Below are 23617 nucleotides of genomic sequence, written 5' to 3' on the forward strand. Positions count from 1 at the left end.
TGGTAGCCGGCTCCCTGTTGTCCCCGTCAAAGCGAGCGTAGAAGTTGTTAAGCTCCTCCGGAAGGGAGGCATCGCTAACCGGGGGGGGGGGGGGGGCTGGTGTTTTTGCCCTTGTAGTCAGTGATGGACTGGATGCCTTGCCACATGCGCCGGGGGTCCGAGTTGTTGTGGAAATGATCCTCTATCCGCAGTGTCTGTTTCCTTTTGGCAGTCCTGATACCCTTTTTTACGTTGGTCCTAGCTGCACTGTAAGCCGCCGCGTCGCCAGATTTAAATGCTGCGTCGCGTGCTTTCAACAGCGAGCGGACCTCTCCGTTCATCCAGGGTTTCTGGTTGGGGTATGTCCTGATATTTTTATGGGTCGTGACGACTTCGATGCAACTGTTAATGTAGAATAGCACTGTGGATGCGTATTCCTTGATGTCATTATGGGCAAACATGCCCCAATCAGTGCGTTCGAAGCAATCCTGAAGCTCCGAGACTGCCCCCTCTGGCTATACTTTCACTGATCTCACTGATGTTCTCACTCTTTTGATGAGCGGTTTGTATGCCGGGGCTAGAAACAGGGAGGTGTGGTCAGACTTCCCAAGGTGGGGGCAGGGAATGGCCTTATAAGCATCTATACAATGCTTGTGTAGACTTGATCCAGTGTGTTCTCCCCTCTTGTGGGGCAGGAAACATTCTGGTGGAATTTTGGTAGTACAGATTTTAGGTTTATGTGATTGAAGTCCCCCGCAACGATAAAAGCTCCGTCTGGGTGCGCAGTTTGTTGTTCGCTGATGGCCCTGTAGAGGTCCTTCAGTGCTAGTTTGGCATTAGCGTGTGGTGGGATGTTGACCGCAGTGATGATAACAGCCGTGAATTCCCGAGGCAGGTAGAAGGGTCTGCACCTTGCCATGAGGAATTCCAAATCAGCAGAACAGGATCTATCGATTATGTCCGTGTTAGTGCACCAGGCATTGTTGGTGTAAATGCACAAACCGCCTCCCTTGCTCTTACCGGAGTCTGCAGTTCTGTCGGCGCGGAAGACCGTGTGTCCTTCTAGCTGGATGGTGGTGTCAGGGATGCCGTTGTTCAACCAGGTAGAGTAGACTGATGGGGCAGTAATTGGCCGGATTGGATTTGTCCTGATTTTTATGGACAGGACATACCTGGGTAGTTTTCCACAATGTAAGATAGATGCCAGTGTTGTAGCTGTACTGAATAGCTTGGCTAGAGTTGCGGCTAGTTCTGGAGCACAAGTCTTCAGCACGATAGCCGGGATGTTGTCAGGGCCCATAGCCTTTGCTGTACCCAGTGCGCTCAGCCGTTTCTTGATATCACGTGGAGTGAATCGAACTGGTTGAAGACTGGCTTCTGTGTTTGTGGGGACCTCAGGAGGAGGCCGATATGGATCATCCACTTGGTACTTCTGGCTGAAGATGGTTGTAAATGCATCAGCCTGGTCTTTTGCACTCATGTGCTGGGCTCCACCATCATTGAGAATGGGGATATTCATGGAGCCTCCTCCTCCTCCCGTAAGGGTGTTTAATGGTCCACCATCATTCACGACTGGATGTGGCAGGACTGCAGAACTTTGTACTGATCCATTGGTTGTGGGATCGCTTAGCCCTGTCTACAGCATGCTGCTTCCGCTTTTTAGCATGCATGTAGTCCTGTGTTGCAGCTTCCCCAGGTTGGCACCTCATTTTTAGGTACGTCTGGTGCTGCTCCTGGCATGCTCTTCCTCACTCCTTATTGAACCAGGGTTGGTCCTCTGGCTTGATGGTAATGGTAGAGTGAGGGATATGCCAGACTATGGGGTTACAGATTGTGGTGGAATACAATTCTGCTGCTGCTGATGGCCCAGTTTTGAGCTGCTAGATCTGTTCTGAATCTATCCCATTTAGCACGGTGGTAGTGCCACACAACACGATGGAGGGTGTCCTCAGTGTGAAGATGGGACTTCGTCTCCACAATGACTGTGCGGTGGTCACCGCTACCAATACTATCATGGACAGATGCATCTGCAACAGGTAGATTTGTGAGGACGAGGTCAAGTAGAACCAACATGAGGGGAAAAACCTATCACCACCTGTTGCAGACCCAAAGTGGCAGCTATGTCCTTCAGGACTCAGCCAGCTCGGTCATTAGTGGTGCTACCGAGCCATTTGTCCATGTCTAATTGAACTATAAAGTAACAGTCCTGTTACTTTATAGTTCAATTAGATATGGACATCTTTGCCATTGTTTGACATGAACCAAAATCAGGAAGAAATTTAATATTAGTTTTCCTGAAATCAATCATTCAAACCATCTGTTCAAAAGATTGGATGGTTACAAATGGCTATATGACACTTTCTTCTACCCAATCGGCCAGAGTTCCATTTCATTTTACATCTTGGAAAGAATTACCAGTACAAAACCGTAACTCTTGAAACTAAAACATCCTCCAGTTACCATCCATCTTGCTCCACAGTCCCTCATACTAGAAGTTTCATTTTGTAATTAATTACTTAACTGTTATGCGTTAGTTATCAGTGATTTGCCCCATCCCACTTGAAGAATAATGGTCAGCCAGCTGAAGGGAGACATCTTCACACAGCTGGAAAAGGCAGGATCACATGGGCAACATGCCAAAGCTAGAAATCTCAAACAAAAGGAGCAATATCCATCCCATTGCTTCCCCTCCACCACCCCATCCCCCACAAATCTAGGCTTCATCCTGTGGTATGTGGAAGTTGACTTCATTTGAAGATTGAGAAACAACCCTAAAAACATTCCTACATCTGCATGCTGACAAACATGGTTCAGGTTTCAAAAGGTTCAATTCTCTCCAGATTTATCTTTGTTTAGAAAGTAAATAACAGATTTGTTTACATCTTACTCTCTCTAGCTATGTGCGCAATCAGCTTTTGTGCAACGAATTAAAAACTATTAAATATCCCCCAACTTCAAAATTAGATTTCTTTGGAAGACAACAGGTTCTATTAGCTGAAGCAGAAGGGACACGACTGAACTGTTTACTACCATTTCCAGCAACATTTTATTTTAAAAAAACTTTCCTTCAAGACCTAAGAAAACTAGAGCATCAGTGTTAAGTATCGAACAGTTAAATGCAAAATTTAACATACCAGAAGAAATTAATACAAATAAGTTAAATGTTGGAATGGGTCTTTAGAAAACTATATTGAGAAAGAAATCACAGGACCAAGCTATTTAATACCATAACCTAATTGGGTGCAACAGCCAACTACAGTAGCAAATTTAAAATCGGAAACCTGTAGGACATCCAAGATCACAAAGATAATTATGGATGAGGAAGGCAGTTGGCTCATCCGGATTCCCCCATCTAGGGAGATCTTACCTACTTCCCACCCCTCCTCCACCCCCCCAAATTATAGCCTCTAATTGTTTAAGAGTTCAGGGTTTTTGCCTTCACTACTTTTTTTTTTTCCATTCATGGGATGTGGATGTCGCTGGTAAGGCCAGCATTTATTGCCCATTCCTAACTTCCCTCGAGAAGGTGGTGGTGGTGAGCCGCTTTCTTGAACCGCTGCAGTCCATGTGGTGAAGGTACTCCCACAGTGCTGTTAGGGAGGGAGTTCCAGGATTTTGACCCAACGACAATATATTTCAAAGTCAGGATGGTGTGTGACTTGGAGGTGATGCTGTTCCCATGCGCCTGCTGCCCTTGTCCTTCTAGGTGGTAGAGGTCACAGGTTTAGGAGGTGCTGTAAAAGCAGCCTTGGCGAATTGCTGCAGTGCATCTTGTAGATGGCACACACTGCAGCCACAGTGCGCCGGTGGTGGAGGAAGTGAATGTTTAAGGCAGTGGATGGGGTGTCAATCAAACGGGCTGCTTTGTCTTGGATGGTCTTGAACTTCTCGAGTGCTGTTGGGGCTGCACTCATCCAGGCAGGTGGAGAGTATTCCATCACACTCCTGACTCGTACCTTGTAGATGGTGGAAAGGCTTTCTGCAGTCAGGAGGGGAGACACTCGCCGTGGAATACCCAGCCTCTGACCTGCTCTTGTAGCCACAGTATTTATGTGGCTGGTCCAGTTAAGTTTCTGGTCAATGGTGACCCCCCCCACCCATCCACCCCAGGATGTTGATGCTGGGGGATTTGGTGATGGTAATGCCGTTGAAAGTCAAGGGGCGGTGGTTAGATGCTCTCTTGTTGGAGATAGTCATTACTTGCCACTTAAGTGCTAGGCAATGTTTGCGCCACACATCAGCCCAAGCCTGAATGTTATCCAGGTCTTGCTACATGCAGGCATAGACTGCTCCATTATCTGAAAGGTTGCGAATGGAACCGAACACTGTGCAATCATCAGCAAACATCCCCATTTTTTCCCCTTATGATGGAGGGAAGGTCATTGATGAAGCAGCTGAAGATAGTGGGGCCTAGGACACTGCCTTGTGCAACACCTGTAGCGATGTCCTGGGGCTGAGATGATTGGCCTTCAACAACCACAACCATCTTCCTTTGTACTAGGTATGACTCCAGCCAGTGGAGAGTTTTCCCCAATTCCCATGGACTTCAATTTTACCAGGGCCCCTTGATGCCACACTCGGTCAAATGCTGCCTTGATGTCAAGGGCAGTCACTCACCTCACTTCTGGAATTCAGCTTTTTGTCTATGTTTGGACCAAGGTTGTAATGAGATCAGGAGCAGAGTGGTCCTGGCAGAACCCAAACTGGTTAACTTCTTATATCAGTGAGCAGGTCATTGGTGAGTAAGTGCCGCTTGATACTACTGTCGACGACACCTTCCATTACTTTGCTAATGACTGAGAGTAGACTGATGGGGTGGTAATTGGCCAGATTGGATTTGTCCTGTTTTTTTGTGGACAGGACATACCTGGGCAGTTTTCCACATTGTTGGGTAGATGCCAGTGTTATAGCTGTACTGGAACAGCTTGGCTAGAGGAGCGACAGCCGGGAAGTTGTCAGGGCCCATAGACTTTGCTGAATACAGCAACTATGAAAGTTTATTCTATAAGTTGATTACTCTTGTTTGAAGAAGAATTTCCTAATATTTGTTTTAAAAAGGTAGCTTTCTCTAGTTTGAATCAGTGTCCCCAAATTCTATTCCCACAGTTTAATTTAAAGTAATAGTCCTGGTTAACTTCTTATATTGCTCTAAGATCACCTCTCAGATGCCCACTTTCCAGAATGAAAATCCCAAGTTTCTTCAGTCTTTCCTCATAGCTTATATCTGATATTGTGGCTCTTGTCTGCTTTGGCTCCACTGCTCGAGGGTCTCTTGGTGATCAGAACAGAACGCAGTATTCAAGGTACAGTCTGACTAGAGCAATATAAAGTTTAATCATTACCTCCTCTGACTTGTATTATACTATTTTGGCTATGCACTTCAGCATCCCACTGACTTTGTTGATTGCTCCTCTGCATTGATTGGATACCTTTAGCATCAGGTCTCTTTTAGCTTCATCTTTCATCATTTCAACGCCATTCCAGGAGTATGGCAGTTGTCTATTTTTTCTCCCTACGTGCAGCACTTTACGCTTGTCTGCATTACATTTAATCTGCCATTGTTCTGCCCACTTGGACCTTTTTCAACTAATTCTGTAATTTCCAAGCTGCCTCTTCCAAATCCACTGCCCTTCCTAGCTTGGCATCATTTGCAAATGTTACCACTTTGCATGGAGTCTCTGATCCCCAAGGCATCTCACTCAATAAATTTCCACAGGTCCATTTTGCACCCTTATTTTGGCAAGACTTCACTACATGTATATGGTCGATGCCCTCGGAAGTGGCCTAGCAGGTCACTCACGTTTCAGGGAAACTGCATTGCCCACACCGACCTCTCCATTCCCTAAAAATTTATCTGGAATCACAGATATATGGAAGTTTTAATCTGCAAGAATCCACCCACTTGTTAAAAAAACCCATTTGTGGCTCCATTTTCGTGCTTCAGCATTTCCTTTCCTTCATCTATGAGATTGCTGCAGATTCTTCAAATACATTTTAATTTCTTGCTTTGAAAGTTGTACAGTCATATACTTTGATAGAGCAGATAGGGAGAAACTGTTGCCACTGGCAGCAGGGTCAGTAACCAGAGGGGACAGATTTAAGATAATTGGCAAAAATGAACCAAGTGGGAGAGGAAGACAAGAAATGTTGTTTATGCAGCTAGTTGTGATGATCTGGAACACACTGCCTGAAAGGCTTATGGAAGTGGATTCAATTGCAAAAGGAAATAGGATATTTTGTAAAAATTCATTCTCGGGATGGCAAACCCATTTATTGCTGATCCCTAGATGCCCTGGAGAAGGTGATGGTGAGCTTTCTTCTTGAACCGCTGCAGTCCGTGTGGTGAAAGTACTCCCACAACGCCATTAGGTAGGGAGTGCCAGGATTTAGCCCAGCGACGATGAAGGTTGCAGGGCCATGTGGAAAGAGCAGGGGACTAATTAGATAGCTCTTTCAAAGAGCCAGCATAGATAAGAGGGGCCGAATGGCCACCTTCTGTGCTGTATGACTCTATGATTCATTCTTATGGAGCAGAATGCTCTGGGCAGCAGACCAAACTTCTATACAGACAGCATGCACTGTGAAAGTTTGCAAAAAAATGTTCAGCAGCTTTCAACTTTATGTCACCATAAATCAGACTGCATACTCTTCAATTCTTCCAAGGCTGCACAATAGGAAGCCCTATATATGGTTCTGCGCCAAATCACTTAATGCAAGCATGATTTTAACTAAGTACAGATACTGCAGGAATTGCATATACACAAATGACAAGCTGCTTTTGATAAGAGTTTGATGAACTTGTAATTTGGCGATAAAAGTAGTCGCCGTTAACAATTCATTGCAGATGGGATATGATTTTTGGAAAATAGGAAAGATTTTGCATAAGAAAAAAAAACTACTGCAAGACAGAATTTGATAGTTGACTAATTATAAGCCAGGTCACAAAATTGCTTCAATTAAAAAAAGTTTCAAAACATTTACTCCTAATGGTCCCTCTTTGTTTTCAGATTGGGTAGTGGCAACCAGATTCAAAAACTAAAGGCAGAAGTTGACCATATACAGTTTCCCATGCCTGCACTCAATGAGACATCATAGGGACTCAGTCAGAGGAGGATAGACAGTTCTTAGACACCCCTTCCAAAGATTCACAGCAACAGCGATTGCGAGTGAATATGGGCCAGACACATGCCAGAGTGAACAGGCAACTGATGGCCCCATCATCCCAACCCTGGTTAGGTTTCTGCAAGTCTCTGTCCTTCAACATTCTACTATTGATATTAAGTAAAGATTATGGAAACATTTATAGGTCTGTAAATTCACAGCAAGGAAGCAATTTTTTTGGTCAGCTATCACCAACTGTAATCCATTATATTTAAGCGTCTCCAAATCAAATTATGCAGAAATCCACATCCACCTTTAATATATGGGGAGCCCATAGAGATGTATCTGACTTACCAAAGTCCAGAGGACTTCAATGCAGCCTAGCAGTCACCTGTACACAGAGTAACTACTGGAATTTAACCAACAAACACCATGCAACTTCGAAGTACTGCTTGCAACTGCTTTTCCAGTTAGGACCACCCTAACTTTAGGACATTTGCTTTCACCGTCAATGTCAGGGCTAACTGGAACAAAGTGTGCAGAATCCTACCCACAGGTGACAGGTCTACTCTTCCAGGTCTAACTGAGTAAGCTAGGCTTGTTGGTCAATTTCTAACAGTGCCCAGGAGGACTGCAGACTCACCTGGTTCAGGTAATAGGGCGTTAAAACTTGGTTCTGAGCTTTCATTTCCAGGCGTGTCATCTTGAAACCACCTTAACTCCAAAGAGACTGTACTTGCATCCACCCATGCAAACAGAATAGTCACTAAATTGTCGTTGGACAAATGACAGGCATGGGTTAAGCCTTTACTAAGCAGACAGCAGATACCAGGAGTTCCTCACGAGTGAGACAACAGAAAACACAATTCACAATAAGGTAGGAGTGCACTGCCATCATCCTTCTGACACTGGCATGGACATACACTACATCTCACTGAATGGTGGTTCAACTAATTGGAGATATGGAACTTTAGCAACTACTCGCCTCTCAAATCACGATAGCACTTAAGCCCTGGATATAGGAGCATGTGTTCTCATACCCATTCTCCAGGTATGATCATCCTGCACCAGTTGTCCCCAGTTTCCACAGCAGCTATGAGACATCTGCTTTTAGTGTGGTAGGACCTACACATGGCAGTTTGTATTGTTCTAGTCACCTTGATGTTCATGTCAAAGTTCAATGCTGCATATCATAAATATCCTTCATCAACTACTTAATCCTAGTTCTTTTAAGCAACTTTTGTAAAGAGGTGTTCTCACTGAGATCGGAGACCTCCAAGATACTCAAACAACAGGTTCATGTAGGCTGCTGACCTGCTTTCATCACTTTCTCTTTTTGCCACAGATTTTCCTCACAGCTTGGTCATGGATCTTGCACAAGGTCTGAAGACCTAGCATCACATGCCTGGAAGTTCTGAATCACAAACTGTTTGGACACACCTTAAGACGCCTCAAGCCTGACTTGTATTGGGATTTTGCAATCAGTGAAGAAAGATGAGAAAGGCCAAATCACACTTCACCCCTTCTTGGCATGATCCCAAAGGAATGGCCAAGCTGAAGTTTTCATTCACCGAAACTCCCAAGTACCGATATGGATCAATAGTTGTACCCCTTGTATTTTCCAAAGAACTTTAAGAGCTCCTCCTGATCTATCCAAGGCCACAATATTATATTTGGGAGTGCTCACCGTCACCACCATATCTACTGGTGAGCCAATTGTTCAAGTTAGTGAGTAGAGCGCAGTAGATCCAGAGGTGATTTTACCAGCAACTAAATATCATGTGAAAAGGAATGCTGCAATATTTTCAGAAATGCCTGAAACATATATTCTGACACCATCCCATATGATGCCACTTATCACCATCAATTAAGACATCAAATAGGATGGGTAACAGTGGACAACCATATCGCATCTGATTTTGAGAGATAGACAGGAGACTCTCAGCCTACCTTTAAACACAAATCTTGGAGCTGGAGTAAAAATCTGGGATAAAATCCAGAATTTGGCTTTGTACCCTCATAGCTTCCAACATCATGATAAAGCACCAGGTTGAAAGACGTATGAACACTGATGAAAGTAGTGCAAGTGGGCTCTCAAGCTTTACAACCCGTCCTACATGCCCCTCATGCAAAATCCTAATTGCTCCTTTCGGATTGCTTTACTATCCTCCAGAGCATCAGACACACATGCTCCGACAATCCGTAAGAACCACTGATGCACCTCTTTAGATTTCAGGCACATTAGGATCTTCCTTCTTTTAGTAATAACCACAATTGCATTCGAACACAGGGGTTCAAACAGAATCTTATTACTAGTCTCAGAAATTCAGGAGGTTCTTGACACGGTTGTCCAGGATCATTGCCACTTCTCTTACCCACCCCCTCTACCACTTGCCAAAGTCCTCTCAAAGACATCCCTCGCTGTTACTAGCGAAGCAGAGACTTGGAGTCACAGCACACATTCTATGACCAGCTGTCAGACACCTCCGCTGAGGCTCGCTGACAGCAACAACAGCCAACTATCAAAGACAGACCTGCAAATGAAGTGGCAGCAGCAAACACCTCAATATTGCTATCCCATCCGTATCCTTGCCCCCAACTCCCACAGTGTAGTGTTCTACTACTGCTGTCCAGTAACCAACACATAGCCTCCAGGCTTGAAGTCGATATTGCCCATGAGCAATTCTGCAGAATCTCCACTAGTATTCATAAAAAGCTTGGGATAAATTAGTTAACTTAAGTGAATGAACCCTCAGTAACAGCAATGTCAATGATCAGCAAGTTTTGTTAAAAGAATCAGACTTCATTTGCAATAAATCTCAAAAGAATTTAACTGGAGTTTTAAAAGTTCAGACAGAAAATATTTAGCAATCATTAATAAGTGACAGAAAACTGAAAAAAAGCTAACTCCCAAATTCCTCCAAAGTATGCATCATACAAAGTCTTACTGATGGCCCATCAGTGAAGCTGAACAGTTTGTTTCTTGGGGTTTAAAAAGTAATCTAGTCTAATTTAGTCAAAATGAAGAAAAATAATGAATGTGCTATTCATTTGGTAATCGGTGAAAAAAAGTTAAAACTCATGTACTGTTCATTTTATAGAACATAAGTGATGCTGGGTTAAAATAGGTTGTATTCATTTTTCTTGCAACTCATTTAGTATACTATATATGGAAGAAAAAAAATTATCCACACACAGCCTGGTCTTTAACAATTACGTAATATCATGCGGGAGCTTGGGATACACAAAGCATTAGCAATGAGGTTTGATATATTTCCTAGTGCAGCCTTTGAAATAACAACTCTCTAGTTGCCAGGGATGACCAAAAATTCCAAACCAAGAGAGTGAAGGCTTCCATTTTATGAGTTCTCCTATTATTCAATTTAAAAAAAAACTACAAATATGCACACAAAATATGCTGCTCCAATACGACAAAGAGCTTCACCAGCTTGCAGTGTTAGCTCTGACATACGCATTTTATTTGTAGCTTCGAAGATGAGGCTGCCAAAGAAAACCCTTGTACTATACATAAAATACATGGCCATCATCGGCACGTGCAGGAACCCATTATTGCCACGTGCAGGAACCCATCATCGCCATGTGCAGGAACCCATTATTGCCACGTGCAGGAACCCATCATCGCCATGTGCAGGAACCCATTATTGCCATGTGCAGGAACCCATTATTCAATAGTAAATTAAACTTTTGTTTAAAAGAATTAATATTTAGAGTTACTGCTGAGAAACATACAAGTATACAAATTTGGGTAATGCACATCGGCAATAAGCTCACAATAAGAAACTGGGTATATTTTTGTCTTGCCCCAAGCTTGCGGATTTCAAAAAAGTATATATTGAAGGAGGAAAAATACACAAGTGTTTCCAGGTTTAGCATTCCAGCAGTACAAATAAAAAGCTTAACATTTTGTTCACTCCTATTAAAGAACTCTCATATTTTTCAGCTCCGACAAAGGGTCTCGACCTGAAAAGTTAACTTGTATTTTCAGCTGTATTCTTCAGGTACTGATGGATCTGCTGTATATTTCCAACAACTTCTGTTTTTACTTAATATTCCAACAGAAATTATAGCTTGTAAAATAGGTATATTTTGAGACACAGCCAAAAAAGCTTGATTCCTTCCGTCTGTTGCATCAAATAGACATTTAACATTGAGGGTTACAATCCCGAGCAGTATTTTAATTGCGGAGCACATTCACACGACCACAGAACAATGGGACCCAGATTTGCAGCCTTGATATTCTCCACAGTAAGCTTCTGCTTTCAAATATGACACTCTTTTACACTTAAACCGCAAGACAAGATAAAAGTTCCTTTCAGAATGCAGCATGGTTCCATTTTAAATTTCAATATCAGGCCCAGTGAAAAATGTTAATAGTTCTATAATCCTGGAAGCCAGAATGAGCTCTGCTTTCATCACATCACACGTAGCCCCCAGCCATTTGATGACCAACACTGACTTGAGTTATTTCTTAATTGTACAATATTAACTTAGTGAACAGCAATCAACATGGATTCAGAAGGGAAAATCCTGCCATTAAAACCACCTTAATTTCTTTGAGGAAGTGACATCTCAAGTGGACTGTGGCAAGCCCCATGACCTGCTGCACCTAGGCTTTCTAGAAGACATTTGACAAAGCTTCACGTGAAAGACTATTAGTTAGGCTCAAAGCTGTAGGGAGTCAGGGTAAGTGTTGGGTATGGATAAGCAATTTCCTGAAGGTTAGAAAACAACAGGTGCTTGCTGAGGGGGGAAATATTGAGCAAGTTGCCCTAGAGCTCAGTGTTGGGACCACTAGTAGTTCCAATTTAAATAAATGACTTAGATTCAGGAACCCAATGCAAAATGGTCAAATGAATGAGCTGCCCATAATATCTAAATGAGCATACTGACAGCAGATGAAATTTATTATAGATATATGTGAAGTTCTACACATAGGAGTGAAAATGGACAACACATGCACTCCAAAAAAATGGTACAGAAATAGCTACGGATGAAGATTTACACCCAACTACCATCCTGTTTTTTGGCATGAACAAAGCAGTAGTGGTAAGTGTGCCTTGGTCCAAATAATACAACTGATACAGACCAAGTGCTTGAAACTCACTTAATCAACACACACCGAACCAAATGCAAGAAAACAACTATTTTAAGAGTAAGAAACAAATGATACTCAGAAAAGCATTGAATAATTGTGGACAAGATTGAAACTGGGGTCAAAGGCCAAATGAAGGGCCTGATCTTACATTAGTCTAAATGAGGGGATATTTTTCAACTATTTTCCCATCCAAATAGGGATGGTAGACCAAAATAGACCACTCCAAATGAGCACTGATCAAATTCAGAACACAACCCCAATGATGCAAATATTGAAAAGATTTTCCAACTATCAATCTTAAATCAATTCATCAATTAAAATGAAGCCAAATCCAGAAAACAAACCCTTTACTGCATTGCATACTTTGAGTGAATTATCAAAATGCCAGAATGGTAGTCACCAATTATGGCAGCTCTTTAACAGGCCAAGCTGTTAATTGGCCAGCTGCCAGAAGAATTGTGTCTGATTTACGTCAGTCGGTTATGAGTGAAAACAAGTATGGTTGAATTTTGGCTCCAGCAGCTCTGAGAACCTAACCTTCCTCAAGAGAGGTGGAACATCACAGGTTTGTTAATTCTTGGAATAAGGAAATAGCTAGGGAGAAATTTTTCCTCCTAGGAAAACAGATCATTGCGGACTATAGCTCAATATTTTGGATTCCTTTAACAGATTTGATAATCTCATTAAAAAGCAGCCCATCTCTGCTCTGGTAATCTGTGGCTACATTCTGTATCCAGATGTACTGTGCAAAGGCTAGCTATTTTTAGCACCAAAGATGCATCTGCAATTATATCTCAAAGATCTAAGCTGGAACTTCTGTTGATGTTGTAACCCATTGCAGTCATATTCTGTGGAAAATTGCACGTTAAGAACTGATCCTGAGAAACTGAATAGGCGCCAACTAATGCTTAATGATATCTTTCTACCCTGAGCTTTGAAACCTTGAAGAATCACACCACATACCATGAACACAGAAACGGGAAAAGGCCATTCAGCCCCTCGAGCCTGTTCCACCATTCAATTAGATCATGGCTGTTCTGTATCTTAACTCCATCTACCCGCCTTGGTTCCATAACCCTGAATACCCTTGCCTAACAAAAATCTATCAATCTCAGTTTTGAAATTTTCAGTTGACCTAGCCTCTATAGCTTTTTGGGGGGAAGAGTTTTCCAGATTTCCGCTACCCTGTGTGTGAAGTGCTTCCCGATACCACCCCTGAATGGCCGAGCTCTAATTTTAAGGTTATACCCCTTTGTTCTGGTCTCTCCTGCCAGAGGAAATGGTTTCTCTCTATCGACCCTATTAAATTCTTTAATCATCTTAAACACCTCAATTGGATCACCCCTTAATTTTCTATACTCCAGGGAATACAAGGCTAGTCTATGCAACCTGTCCTCATAATTTAACATTTTTAGCACTGGTATCATTCTGGTGAAGCTGTGCTGCACCCCCTCCAAGGCCAATAGATCCTTCCCGAGGTGCAGTGTCCAGAACTGAACACAGTACATTAAATGGGGTAGAACCAGAGCTTTCTGTAACTGTAAAATAACTTCCACCCCTTCGTATTCCAGCCCCCTGGAGATAAAAGCCAACATTCTATTAGCCTTTTGAATTATTTTTTTGTACCTGTCCACTAGCTTTCTGTACTTGGACCCCTAAATCTCTGCCCAGCCACAGTTCCTAGCTTCTCGCCATTTATAAGCAGATAGATCACCAGGAAATTAAAAAAGGAACTGTATTATTAAAACCCTACAACAAGGAGAGCATAAAGAGAATACGTTGATTTTTGGAATGTAGGTTGTGAAGATTGCAAATAAGTTAGAGCCCTTGATCCAAAACCAAATTAATTCACGTCCTAAATAAAATGTAAGTACAGGAAAAGTTGTGATATCCGGCACCGACATGTTGCCGATCTATCAAAAGTGCCGGACATGCAAAGTCAACGTTGAAGCATACGGAGATGAAAATCTCCGTATTTGACAACAAACACTGTTGCTCAGCAACAGCTCGTAAACACTCAGCCCGTACCTTGAAGCGTCTCTGAAGCTGTTGCGAAGCTCCAAAGACACTTTCTAGAGCCTGCCTGTTAACAAAATGCTAGGAGAAGAAAAAAAAACTAACTAAAACGGCTGCTGATTTCTGCTGTTAGAGCAAAGTTTCCGGCCATACAACCTCCGGATAAACCAAAGTTTCCTGTAGCTCCCAATAGTTTAAATGCAACAGATAAGACTCACCACAACACTACTGCATTTGATAAAGAAATGCAATATACTTGCTATATATACTGTACATTTTTCATTCCTAAACTGATATATAAATCAAGTTGTCTGTGGTTTTAAGTAGCACACACAATATATGCATGTTTTGAAAGCAGAAAAGACCTTCCTGAATATGGAAGGCTGTTGGCAGAAATTATTTTCTCATTCACTACAACCATACTTTTTCAGCCCATCAATTGGAGATATAAAAAGAAATGGTTGATAAAAGCTATTTGGCTTCAACGACTAAATTACCACACCTATCATATAAAACTTCAATGCACTTAATGATTCATTTAAGTTTTCAAGTTAGCATGACACTACATGGAAGTTGTGTTCTCCATTTTTCTAAAAACAAATGCAAATAAGGAAGTGTGATACTTAACCCATGTATTGGAAGTCATACACACATTGTAGCTGACAACTGCTAGCTAATAACTGCTTTTACCAGGACTGATGTTAAACAGTTAAAGTGCCTCAATATGCTGTAACCAATTCCCACCTGGCAGGAAACATAATACTTTCCATTTGGTGCTGTGATCGTGTGGTACTAATGCATAGCAGTTCCAGAGTTGCAATTTGCAGTTATATATGCTGTGCCCTTAATGCCTGGGGAAGATCCATACAGGCCAGTGAGCACAAAGATGCTTGGTTAGCCTGTATGGGCAGAGTAGGTTTTATATTAGTGAGAAAACAGGGCCTAAATCACAAAGTCCAATTCTGGTTGTTACAATCAGGGACTGCCTGTAGAAACCACCTTTTCTAATGGTGTGCATGTTGCTACTTATTTAGTGCACCATGTTGCCAATTAAGTCAGCAATGCCGTGGTCAGCAGTACGCCGAAGGAAACACATTAGCCATTTTGTACTGCCACCCAAAAGTACGGAGCTAACTGGATCATATGTTCCTATCAGTGAGATGCAATTGGTGTCCACAGCCAGCAGCATGCCTTTACTTGGAGGCCTGTCAGAGGCAGCTCTTGGAAATGAAGTCTCTCCGTTGCTTCCTCCTCCTTGAAGAATCTCCCCCATTCTAGACACCAAGGACGCTACACTGAAAAATATCTTTATAAAAAAGGTCTAACTGGAGGCGTCTAAATGGCTATTCTGCTTTTTCTTTTGAGATGCATGCCGATGTCAGTACGTGGATTGAGCAACTGAAAACTATCCTGAAGACTACAAGACTACCTACTATGTAACAGAATCAGACGGATTATCTTCCACATCGGAAAAATTCCATTGAAGAGACCTGCTGCCAATAGGCAAAAAATAGAGGTCTTTGGCAGTGGAGTGAGATGTCAGCTGACTCTCATATGACACTAAATTCTTGGAAATCATATTTCTAGCACAAGTGCTAACTTAGGGGCAACCGGAGGAGAGGAAGCAACTGCACTTCTAATGTGAGGTTTGTCATCCAGTTGAAGAACATTGTCATCCAGTTGAAGAACAGGCACCCTGCTGCCTCAGGCTTACTGCTGGCTCACATGAATCTTGTCATTCATGTGAAAATGACTTATGTAATAATACTGGGCGGCCTGCTGGTGGCGCTGTCCAGGGAGAGTATAAATACTCGGGCATGGGCCCAGCTTGTGCAGGACATTCTTTAACAGGAACTAGTGAAGGACACAACTAGGTCTCCATGTTGAAAAACAGTTGATTAAAGCCTTGTTTAATACTCAGACCAAGTGCCTAGTAGTTTTCTTACATCACTGGCCATCTGGTGTGCGCGGCTCTCAGCCGAGACACCTGAGGTATACAGTGGTACTCTAAGTAGAACTTTAGATGGGAGGGTTTTAATTGGCTTTTCACTTCCTTTGTGACTTGTTGTACATAGAAACATAGAAGATTGGAGCAGGAGTAGGCCATTCGGCCCTTCGAGCCTGCTCCGCCATTCAATGAGATCAGGGCTGATCATCCAAATTCAGTACCCTGTCCCTCCCTTCTCCCCATATCCCTTGAACCCTTTAGCCTTAAGAAATATATCCAACTCTTTCTTGAATATATTTAATGAACTGGCCTCCACCGCCCTCTGTGGCAGAGAATTCCACAGGTTCACCACACTCAGTGAAGAAATTCCTCCTCATTTCAGTCCTAAATGGCTTACCCCTTATCCTTAGACTATGACCCCTGGTTCTGGACTCCTCGGCCATCAGAAACATCCTTCCTGCATCTAGTCTGTCCAGACCCGACAGAATTTTATAGGTTTCGATGAGATCCCCTCTCAATCTTCTAAACTCCAGTGAGTATAAGCCCAATCGACACAATCTCTCCTCATAAGTCATTCCTGCCATCCCAGGTATCAGCCTGGTGAATCTTCGCTGCACTCCCTCCATGGCAAGAACGTCCTTCCTCAGGTAAGGTGACCAAAACTGCACACAGTACTCAAGGTGCGGTCTCACCAAGGCCCTGTACAACTGCAGCAAGACATCCTTGTTCCTGTACTCGAACCCTCTTGCTACGAAGGCCAACATACCATTTGCCTTCTTAACCGCCTGCTGCACCTGCATGCTTACCTTCAGCGACTGGTGCACAACACCCAGGTCTCTTTGCACTTGCCCTTCTCCCAATCTATTGCCATTCAAATAATAATCTGCCTTCCTGTTTTTGCCACCAAAGTGGGTAACCTCACATTTATCCACATTATAGTGCATTTGCCATGTTTCTGCCCAATCACCCAACCTGTCCAAATCGTACTGGAGTTTCACGACATCCTCCTCACAGCTTACCCTCCCACCCAGCTTTGTGTCGTCTGCAAATTTGGAGATATTACATCCAATTCCCTTGTCCAGATCATTAATATATATTGTGAACAGCTGGGGTCCTAGGACCGATCCTTGCGGTACCCCACTAGTCACTGCCTGCCACTCGGAAAATGACCCGTTTATTCCAACTCTTTGCTTTCTGTCCGCCAACCAGTTCTCTATCCAAGTCAATACCTTGCTCCCAATCCCATGTGCCTTAATTTTGCATGCTAATCTCTTATGTGGGACCTTATCGAAAGCCTTCTAAAAGTCCAAATACACCACATCTACTGGTTCTCCCTTATCTGTTTTACCAGTTACATCCTCAAAAAATTCCAGTAGATTAGTCAAGCATGATTTACCTTTTGTAAATCCATGTTGACTTTGTCCGATCCCGTCACTGCTTTCCAAGTGCTCTGCTATTACATCTTTTATAATCGACTCCAGCATTTTCCCCACTACCGATGTCAGGCTTACCGGTCTATAATTCCCCGCTTTTACTCTACCACCTTTTTTGAATAGTGGGGTAACATTAGCTACCCTCCAATCCATGGGTAACGTTCCAGAGTCTATCGAGTTCTGGAAGATGACCAGCAATGCATCTACTATCTCTAGGGCCACTTCCTTAATACCCTGGGATGTAGACCATCAGGCCCTGGGGATTTATCGGCCTTCAGTCCCATCAATTTTCCTAACACCATTTCCCTACAAATACTGATTTATTTCAGTTCCTCCCTTTCATCAGACCCTATGTTCCCCGACATCTCTGGGAGGTTATTTGTGTCCTCCTTTGTGAAGACAGAACCAAAGTATGTATTTAATTGGTCTGCCATTTCCTTGTTTCCCATTATAAATTCCCCTGATTCTGACTGTAAGGGACCTACGCTTGACTTCACCAATCTTTTTCTCTTCACATATCTATAAAAGCTTTTACAGTCAGTTTTTATGTTCCCTGATAGCTTACTCTCATATTCTATTTTCCCTTTCTTAATTAATCCCTTTGTCCTCCTTTGTTGACTCCTAAACTGCTCCCAATCCTCAGGATTATTGCTTTTTCTAGCCAATTTATATGTCCTCTCCTTGGATCTTATGCTATCCCTAATTTCCCTTGTTAGCCACGGTTGAGTCACCTTTTTTGTTTTATTTTTATGCCAAACTGGGATGAACAAATTCTGTAGCTCATCCATTCGGTCTTTGAATGTTTGCCATTGCCTATCCACGGTCAACCCTTTGAGTGCCATTCCCCAATCAATCCTACCCAACTCGCTCCTCAGACCATCGTAGTTTCCTTTATTTAAATTGAGGACCCTTGTCTCCGAGTCAACTACTTCATTCTCCATCTTAATGAAGAATTCGATCATATTATGATCACTCCGACCCAAGGGGCCTCGTACAACAAGATTGCTAATTAATCCTTTCTTGTTACATAATACCCAGTCTAAGATGGCCTGATCTCTGGTTGGTTCCTCGACATATTGGTCCAGGAAACCATCCCGTAAACACTCCAGGAATTCCTCCTCCACAGTATTGTTACTAATTTGGTTGGCCCAATCTATATGTAGATTAAAGTCACCCATGATGACTGCTGTGCCCTTATTGCACGCTTCTTTAATTTCCCTTTTAATGCCATCCCCAACCTCCGCCTTACTGTTTGGAGGTCTATATACCACTCCCACTAATGTTTTTTTCCCCTTCGTATTTCTCAATTCTACCCATACAGATTCCACGTCATCAGAGCTAATATCCTTCATTGCAATTGTATTAATCCCTTCTTTAACCAGTAATGCTACCCCACCTCCCTTTCCTTTTTGCCTATCTTTCCTGAATATTGAATACCCCTGGATGTTGAGTTCCCAGTCTTGGCCATCCTTGAGCCACATTTCCGTAATCCCAACCAAATCACATCCGTTTACCTCTATTTGCGCAGCCAATTCATCCACCTTATTACAAATGCTTCTCGCATTAAGACACAAAGCCTTCAGGCTTGTTTTTTTAACGCTCTTAGAATTATTATTTACTGTGGCCACGTTGGATTTAAACCGTTGATTTCTCTGACTGCCACTTTTGTTTTTCTCCTTCCTATCTTTTGCTTTTATCCCTGTTTCCCTTTCCTCTGTCTCCCTGCTCAGGTTCCCAACCCCCTGCCATTTTAGTTTAAACCCCCCCCGAACAGCACTAGCAAACACTCCCCCTAGGACATCGGTCCCGGCCCTGCCCGGGTGCAAACCGTCCCGTTTGTACTGGTCCCACCTGATAACAACTCTCTCTGTGCAGGGCTGCAAGGCACGTTCGGTTGCCATATGCCAGCTGTAATAGTCAGATTAGCAAGTGGTCACACAGGTAGAGAGAGAGTCAGAAATGGAGCTACTCTCTACACAGCTCTGCTGAAGTGATGTTATTAGTGATCTTGTAGGTTTGTGAGGAGTGTAATGTAGAATGACAGCTTCTACTATTTTCAAGTCCTAATGTGCAGTAATAAGGACCCAAGAAGTAAATGAATCACTGCTTCCGAGGATCCACTGCTCTGCACAGGCCAATTTTTTTTAAACACGGAATTTCGATTTTAAAAATAGACCAGTTTACATATTCAAGCTTAATTGAGATTGCTTGAAATATTACACAGAAAATTCAAACACCGGTTTAAAAAAAAGCTAGTTATGCATTTCAGGATTCCACCTCATTCCTTTCTTTCTCTGCCCCCCCCCCCCCCACCAAAGTTGTTTGGGTGTGCTCGAAGACAAATACCTACTTAATTACAAAGAAAAGTGATGTTTGTATAGAGGTTGCAGAATGCAAGTACTGTACTATGAGCTGGATGTCCATGTCTAGCTTCTCTGTTTTAGTGAGACAAATTACACAAAATGCTTTGATTCCCAAACCATTGGTAGAATAGGAGGTGGCATGTAAAGTCTGGAGCATATCATGCAGATGAGGAAGGATGCAGCCTAGGGACTGAACTTCAACCAACCAATCAGACTGGGAGCTCAACAATTCAATATTTTCTCAACTGCACAACATTTTCTCTTTAATAATAGAGCACTTTTACAGACCTGATCCTGGAGTAATTAAAGGTCCCTCCAATTCCAGTGCCTCATCTTCACCTTGGTCTTTTTCATCGGCCTTTCGCTTTTTCTTCTTTGTTGGATCTTTAGGTTTTCTCAGGAGCGAGAGTTCTTCAGGATGCCTTATATCTGTTAGAATAGAAAAGTAACAGAAGATAATTGAGGAGACATTCAATTGGCGAGACATTCAAATAAAATCAGCAACATAGAAAATGCTCACACAAAAACCTTCTGAAAATGAAGTTTGTAAAGCAAGGTGTAGAAATTGGAGCAAGAACCACAAGAATATCATGTTGATGCAAGTCTGCACATCATTTTAAAACAGATTTAGAGTTTGGCATGCTGCTGGATGCTTGAAAACATGTCCAAGTGAGCAATAAAGTGGCATGATAGGTTACAGTGCTGTCCTTTCATCAAGAGACCTGGATTTGAATCCAGTCCAGATTTCTGCTCTATGGGTCCAAAAACAGATTCTATTCAGTTCATAGTGGTTGTAAAACATAAACCAAACCATAAATGTTGTGCTTAAATGAAGAAATGAAAATGAGAATGTTATTTGAATGGCAGGACTGTGAAATTATAATACCACAGTGCAATTGGGTGCTTTGGGGTTGGGCGAGTCACACTGTTGGAATAGAGCAGTGGAGTTTCAATCTCTAGCTGTTGCAGCAAAAAATCCACCGCAAAAACAAATAGATAATGGTAAATTTGATTAAAATCCGAATAAAACACCAAATTACTGCATTGAATGCTACACATAGCTTTTTGCTCACCAGTGAAGGGAATACACAGCATGTGAACATTGTAAACTATGACGTCAGCTTGGATTTTCATTAAAAATAAAAATAGATGGAGTTTGAGAGAAAAATATATATTTTTAAAAATATACACACAGGTATAGATCATGAAGGTCCCAGTTTTTATCCCCAATCTGTGCTGAGCTAACTAGTCTATCAGAATGGAATTGTGAGGTTGGGGTGGGGGAGGGCATGGAAGGGTGTTACAAGATAAAACGAAAAAACGTGGTTGACCAGGGTTCCTATCCGGATTGTTATCCAGCAACCCGTGCTAGAAATGTATGCACATGGACATTGGGCGAGAAGAGACTCAAACTCAGTTGTGATCAGTCTTCCTTGAATTAATCCAAAATTCACCATCTAAAATAACTTAAGACTACGGGGCCACCAAACAAGGCATAGATCAGCAATTTATCCATAGAAAAAGAAAATCCTAGTGAAATATGCAAATTCAACAGAATATTAGCTTGCAAGACAGCTTTTCATGGATGTGGAGGACCTTTTAAAAAGTGCTCAACATCCCTTTTTCTACTGTTGCATGTTAGTTATAAATGCTACCACAACAGAGAGATGATTAAGGTTTACATATGACTCCAATGCAACATTAAAAGATTCCTGTGCAGTTTTAAGTTTGGAGCAACTCTTATGAAAGTTTGTTTTCATAATGTATTGCAAATCACAAAAGGTGAAATGGATGTACAACAATGGTGCTGGAGCAACTTATACTGAATCTGAAATAATAAATCAGTTAGCACTTTTACTTTTGGATACAATACATTAAGTAAAAATTGAGACATCATCTCAGTTAGTTTTTGCAGGCTTTGCTTCAGAATTATTCCAAGTACATTAAAATGGAGTTCATACTTCACTTTATGTAAACACACACCAGGGTGCTGCTTTTCTAGCCACCTTCAGCTAGAAACAACAGTGTATGCAACGAGTTAGCCCACATTCAATAGAATTCTAGAACAGATTTATTGACATTTCTCTATTCCTGCCCCTCAAAACAGAACCACAGTGGTAAAGCTTCAGATTTCAGGCATGCCATAGTGGAGGTTTAAGGGTCCGTTAGCACCCAAAAACCTTGTACAACACCATCAAACTTCTACGCCAACATTCCCTCAGTGCAAGTACAAGTTAACAAAGCAATATAAAAAGACTTGGGTTTTTATAGACAGGGGCATAGTGTAAAAGAGTAGAGAAATAATGATGAATTTAAACAAAACATTGGTTAGGTCACAGTTAGACTACTTACTGCAGTTTTGGGTGTCCCATTATACAACAATTATAGAAAGGACATTAAAGCCATAGGGAACATTTAGCATAGAGTGACCAGGATGATGCCACGATGCGAGACCATAGTTATGAGGAAAGACTGGGGAAATGGTACTACAGTACTTACACTAGAGCAGAGAAGGCCAGGAGGAGGTTTTTAAACCTTTGAAAATTTGATAGCAAATAGAGAAACAACAACATTTCTGCTGGTTAACAAAGGGTCATCAATTTAAAATAAGCATCAAAAGTGAGTAAAGAAATTAGGAGAAATTTCTTTGAGGGTTGTTGGAGCATGGAATATTTTGTCATGGAGCAGTTGAGGCAGAGAACATTGCATCTTTTGAGGGAGAAATTGGATAAATATTTGAAGCAGAGAAAGTTACAGGGCTATAGGGCGAGTACAGCACAGCTGGATTGATCCAGCAAGGAGCCAGAATAGACACGATGGGCCAAATGGCCTCCTTCTGTGCTGTAAGCTTCTATAGTTGTATTAGTGTATTGTAAAGTCTCAACATAACCAGTGTAAACTTGTATTCTACTGTTCTGGCTGTATTGCAATGCTTTGTTTATTTTTTAAAAACTCTTTCCCACATTGTCTAGATATTGAGTGTGATGATTTTATTACTCCCAGGTCCCTTTCCAAGTCTCCCATTGCTAATTCTATTCCATTGACCGGAAGCTTGTATCACACATTTTTCACCAGTACTCAAACGGTTACAGTTGTCTATTAAATTTAATTTGCTATTTCGCTACCAATTGTGTAACTGAGCTAAATCCTTCTGCAAATCTGACAAGTATATCATTATTTTCAGTACCTAGATTTGAAACAACAAAGGCCAAGCAAGAACCTTCATTTGCTTTCTTATTTTATTTAAAACCTGCTTCTTATACAATCTTTTGTTTCATTCTAGATTCCCAGAGTTTTGAGTTTAGTTAGAAGTCTTCATAGAAGTTTTTAAATCAAAAGCTTGGTGAAAGTCCAAATCAGCTATACATTGTATGGAGTTGTGCTGTGCACTTTTTCTGTAAAGTCCTCAAAATATGTCAAGGACTATAGACTGTAATTGGAGACTTGGTCATAACCTCAAGTATAAAACAATGTTGCTGAAAGGGACTAAAAGTATCAAAGTTTACTCAGCAAGTAGCCGAGTCATCAAACAAGGAAAGTTGTAGGTTGAATTCCAACTCTACTGAGTTAGTAGACCTCAGCAAGAAAAATAGTGGGGGAAAGGAGGCAGCTCAATTGATCTCAGCACCCTTGGTTGTTGGAAAATCAGCAGCCCCTTTCC

The 23617-nt window shown here is 42.0% G+C and overlaps 1 protein-coding gene across 7 annotated transcripts in view; it reads right to left on the reverse strand.

Annotated features, from left to right (window-relative positions):
* The window catches only part of fermt2 (FERM domain containing kindlin 2), a 153320-nt gene that overhangs the window by 76885 nt on the left and 52818 nt on the right, over nt 1–23617 (reverse strand). For all 7 annotated transcript variants that reach the window (XM_086003197.1, XM_086003200.1, XM_086003199.1 and 4 more), the window contains exon 4: nt 20245–20385. In XM_086003197.1, coding sequence (XP_085859323.1) covers nt 20245–20385 — 141 coding nt within the window. The remainder of the gene's footprint in view (nt 1–20244; nt 20386–23617) is intronic.

The sequence above is a fragment of the Somniosus microcephalus genome, chromosome 12 (assembly GCF_052327205.1).
Source record: "Somniosus microcephalus isolate GS21.2 chromosome 12, FLI_Smic_1.0, whole genome shotgun sequence".
Lineage (NCBI taxonomy): Eukaryota > Metazoa > Chordata > Chondrichthyes > Squaliformes > Somniosidae > Somniosus > Somniosus microcephalus.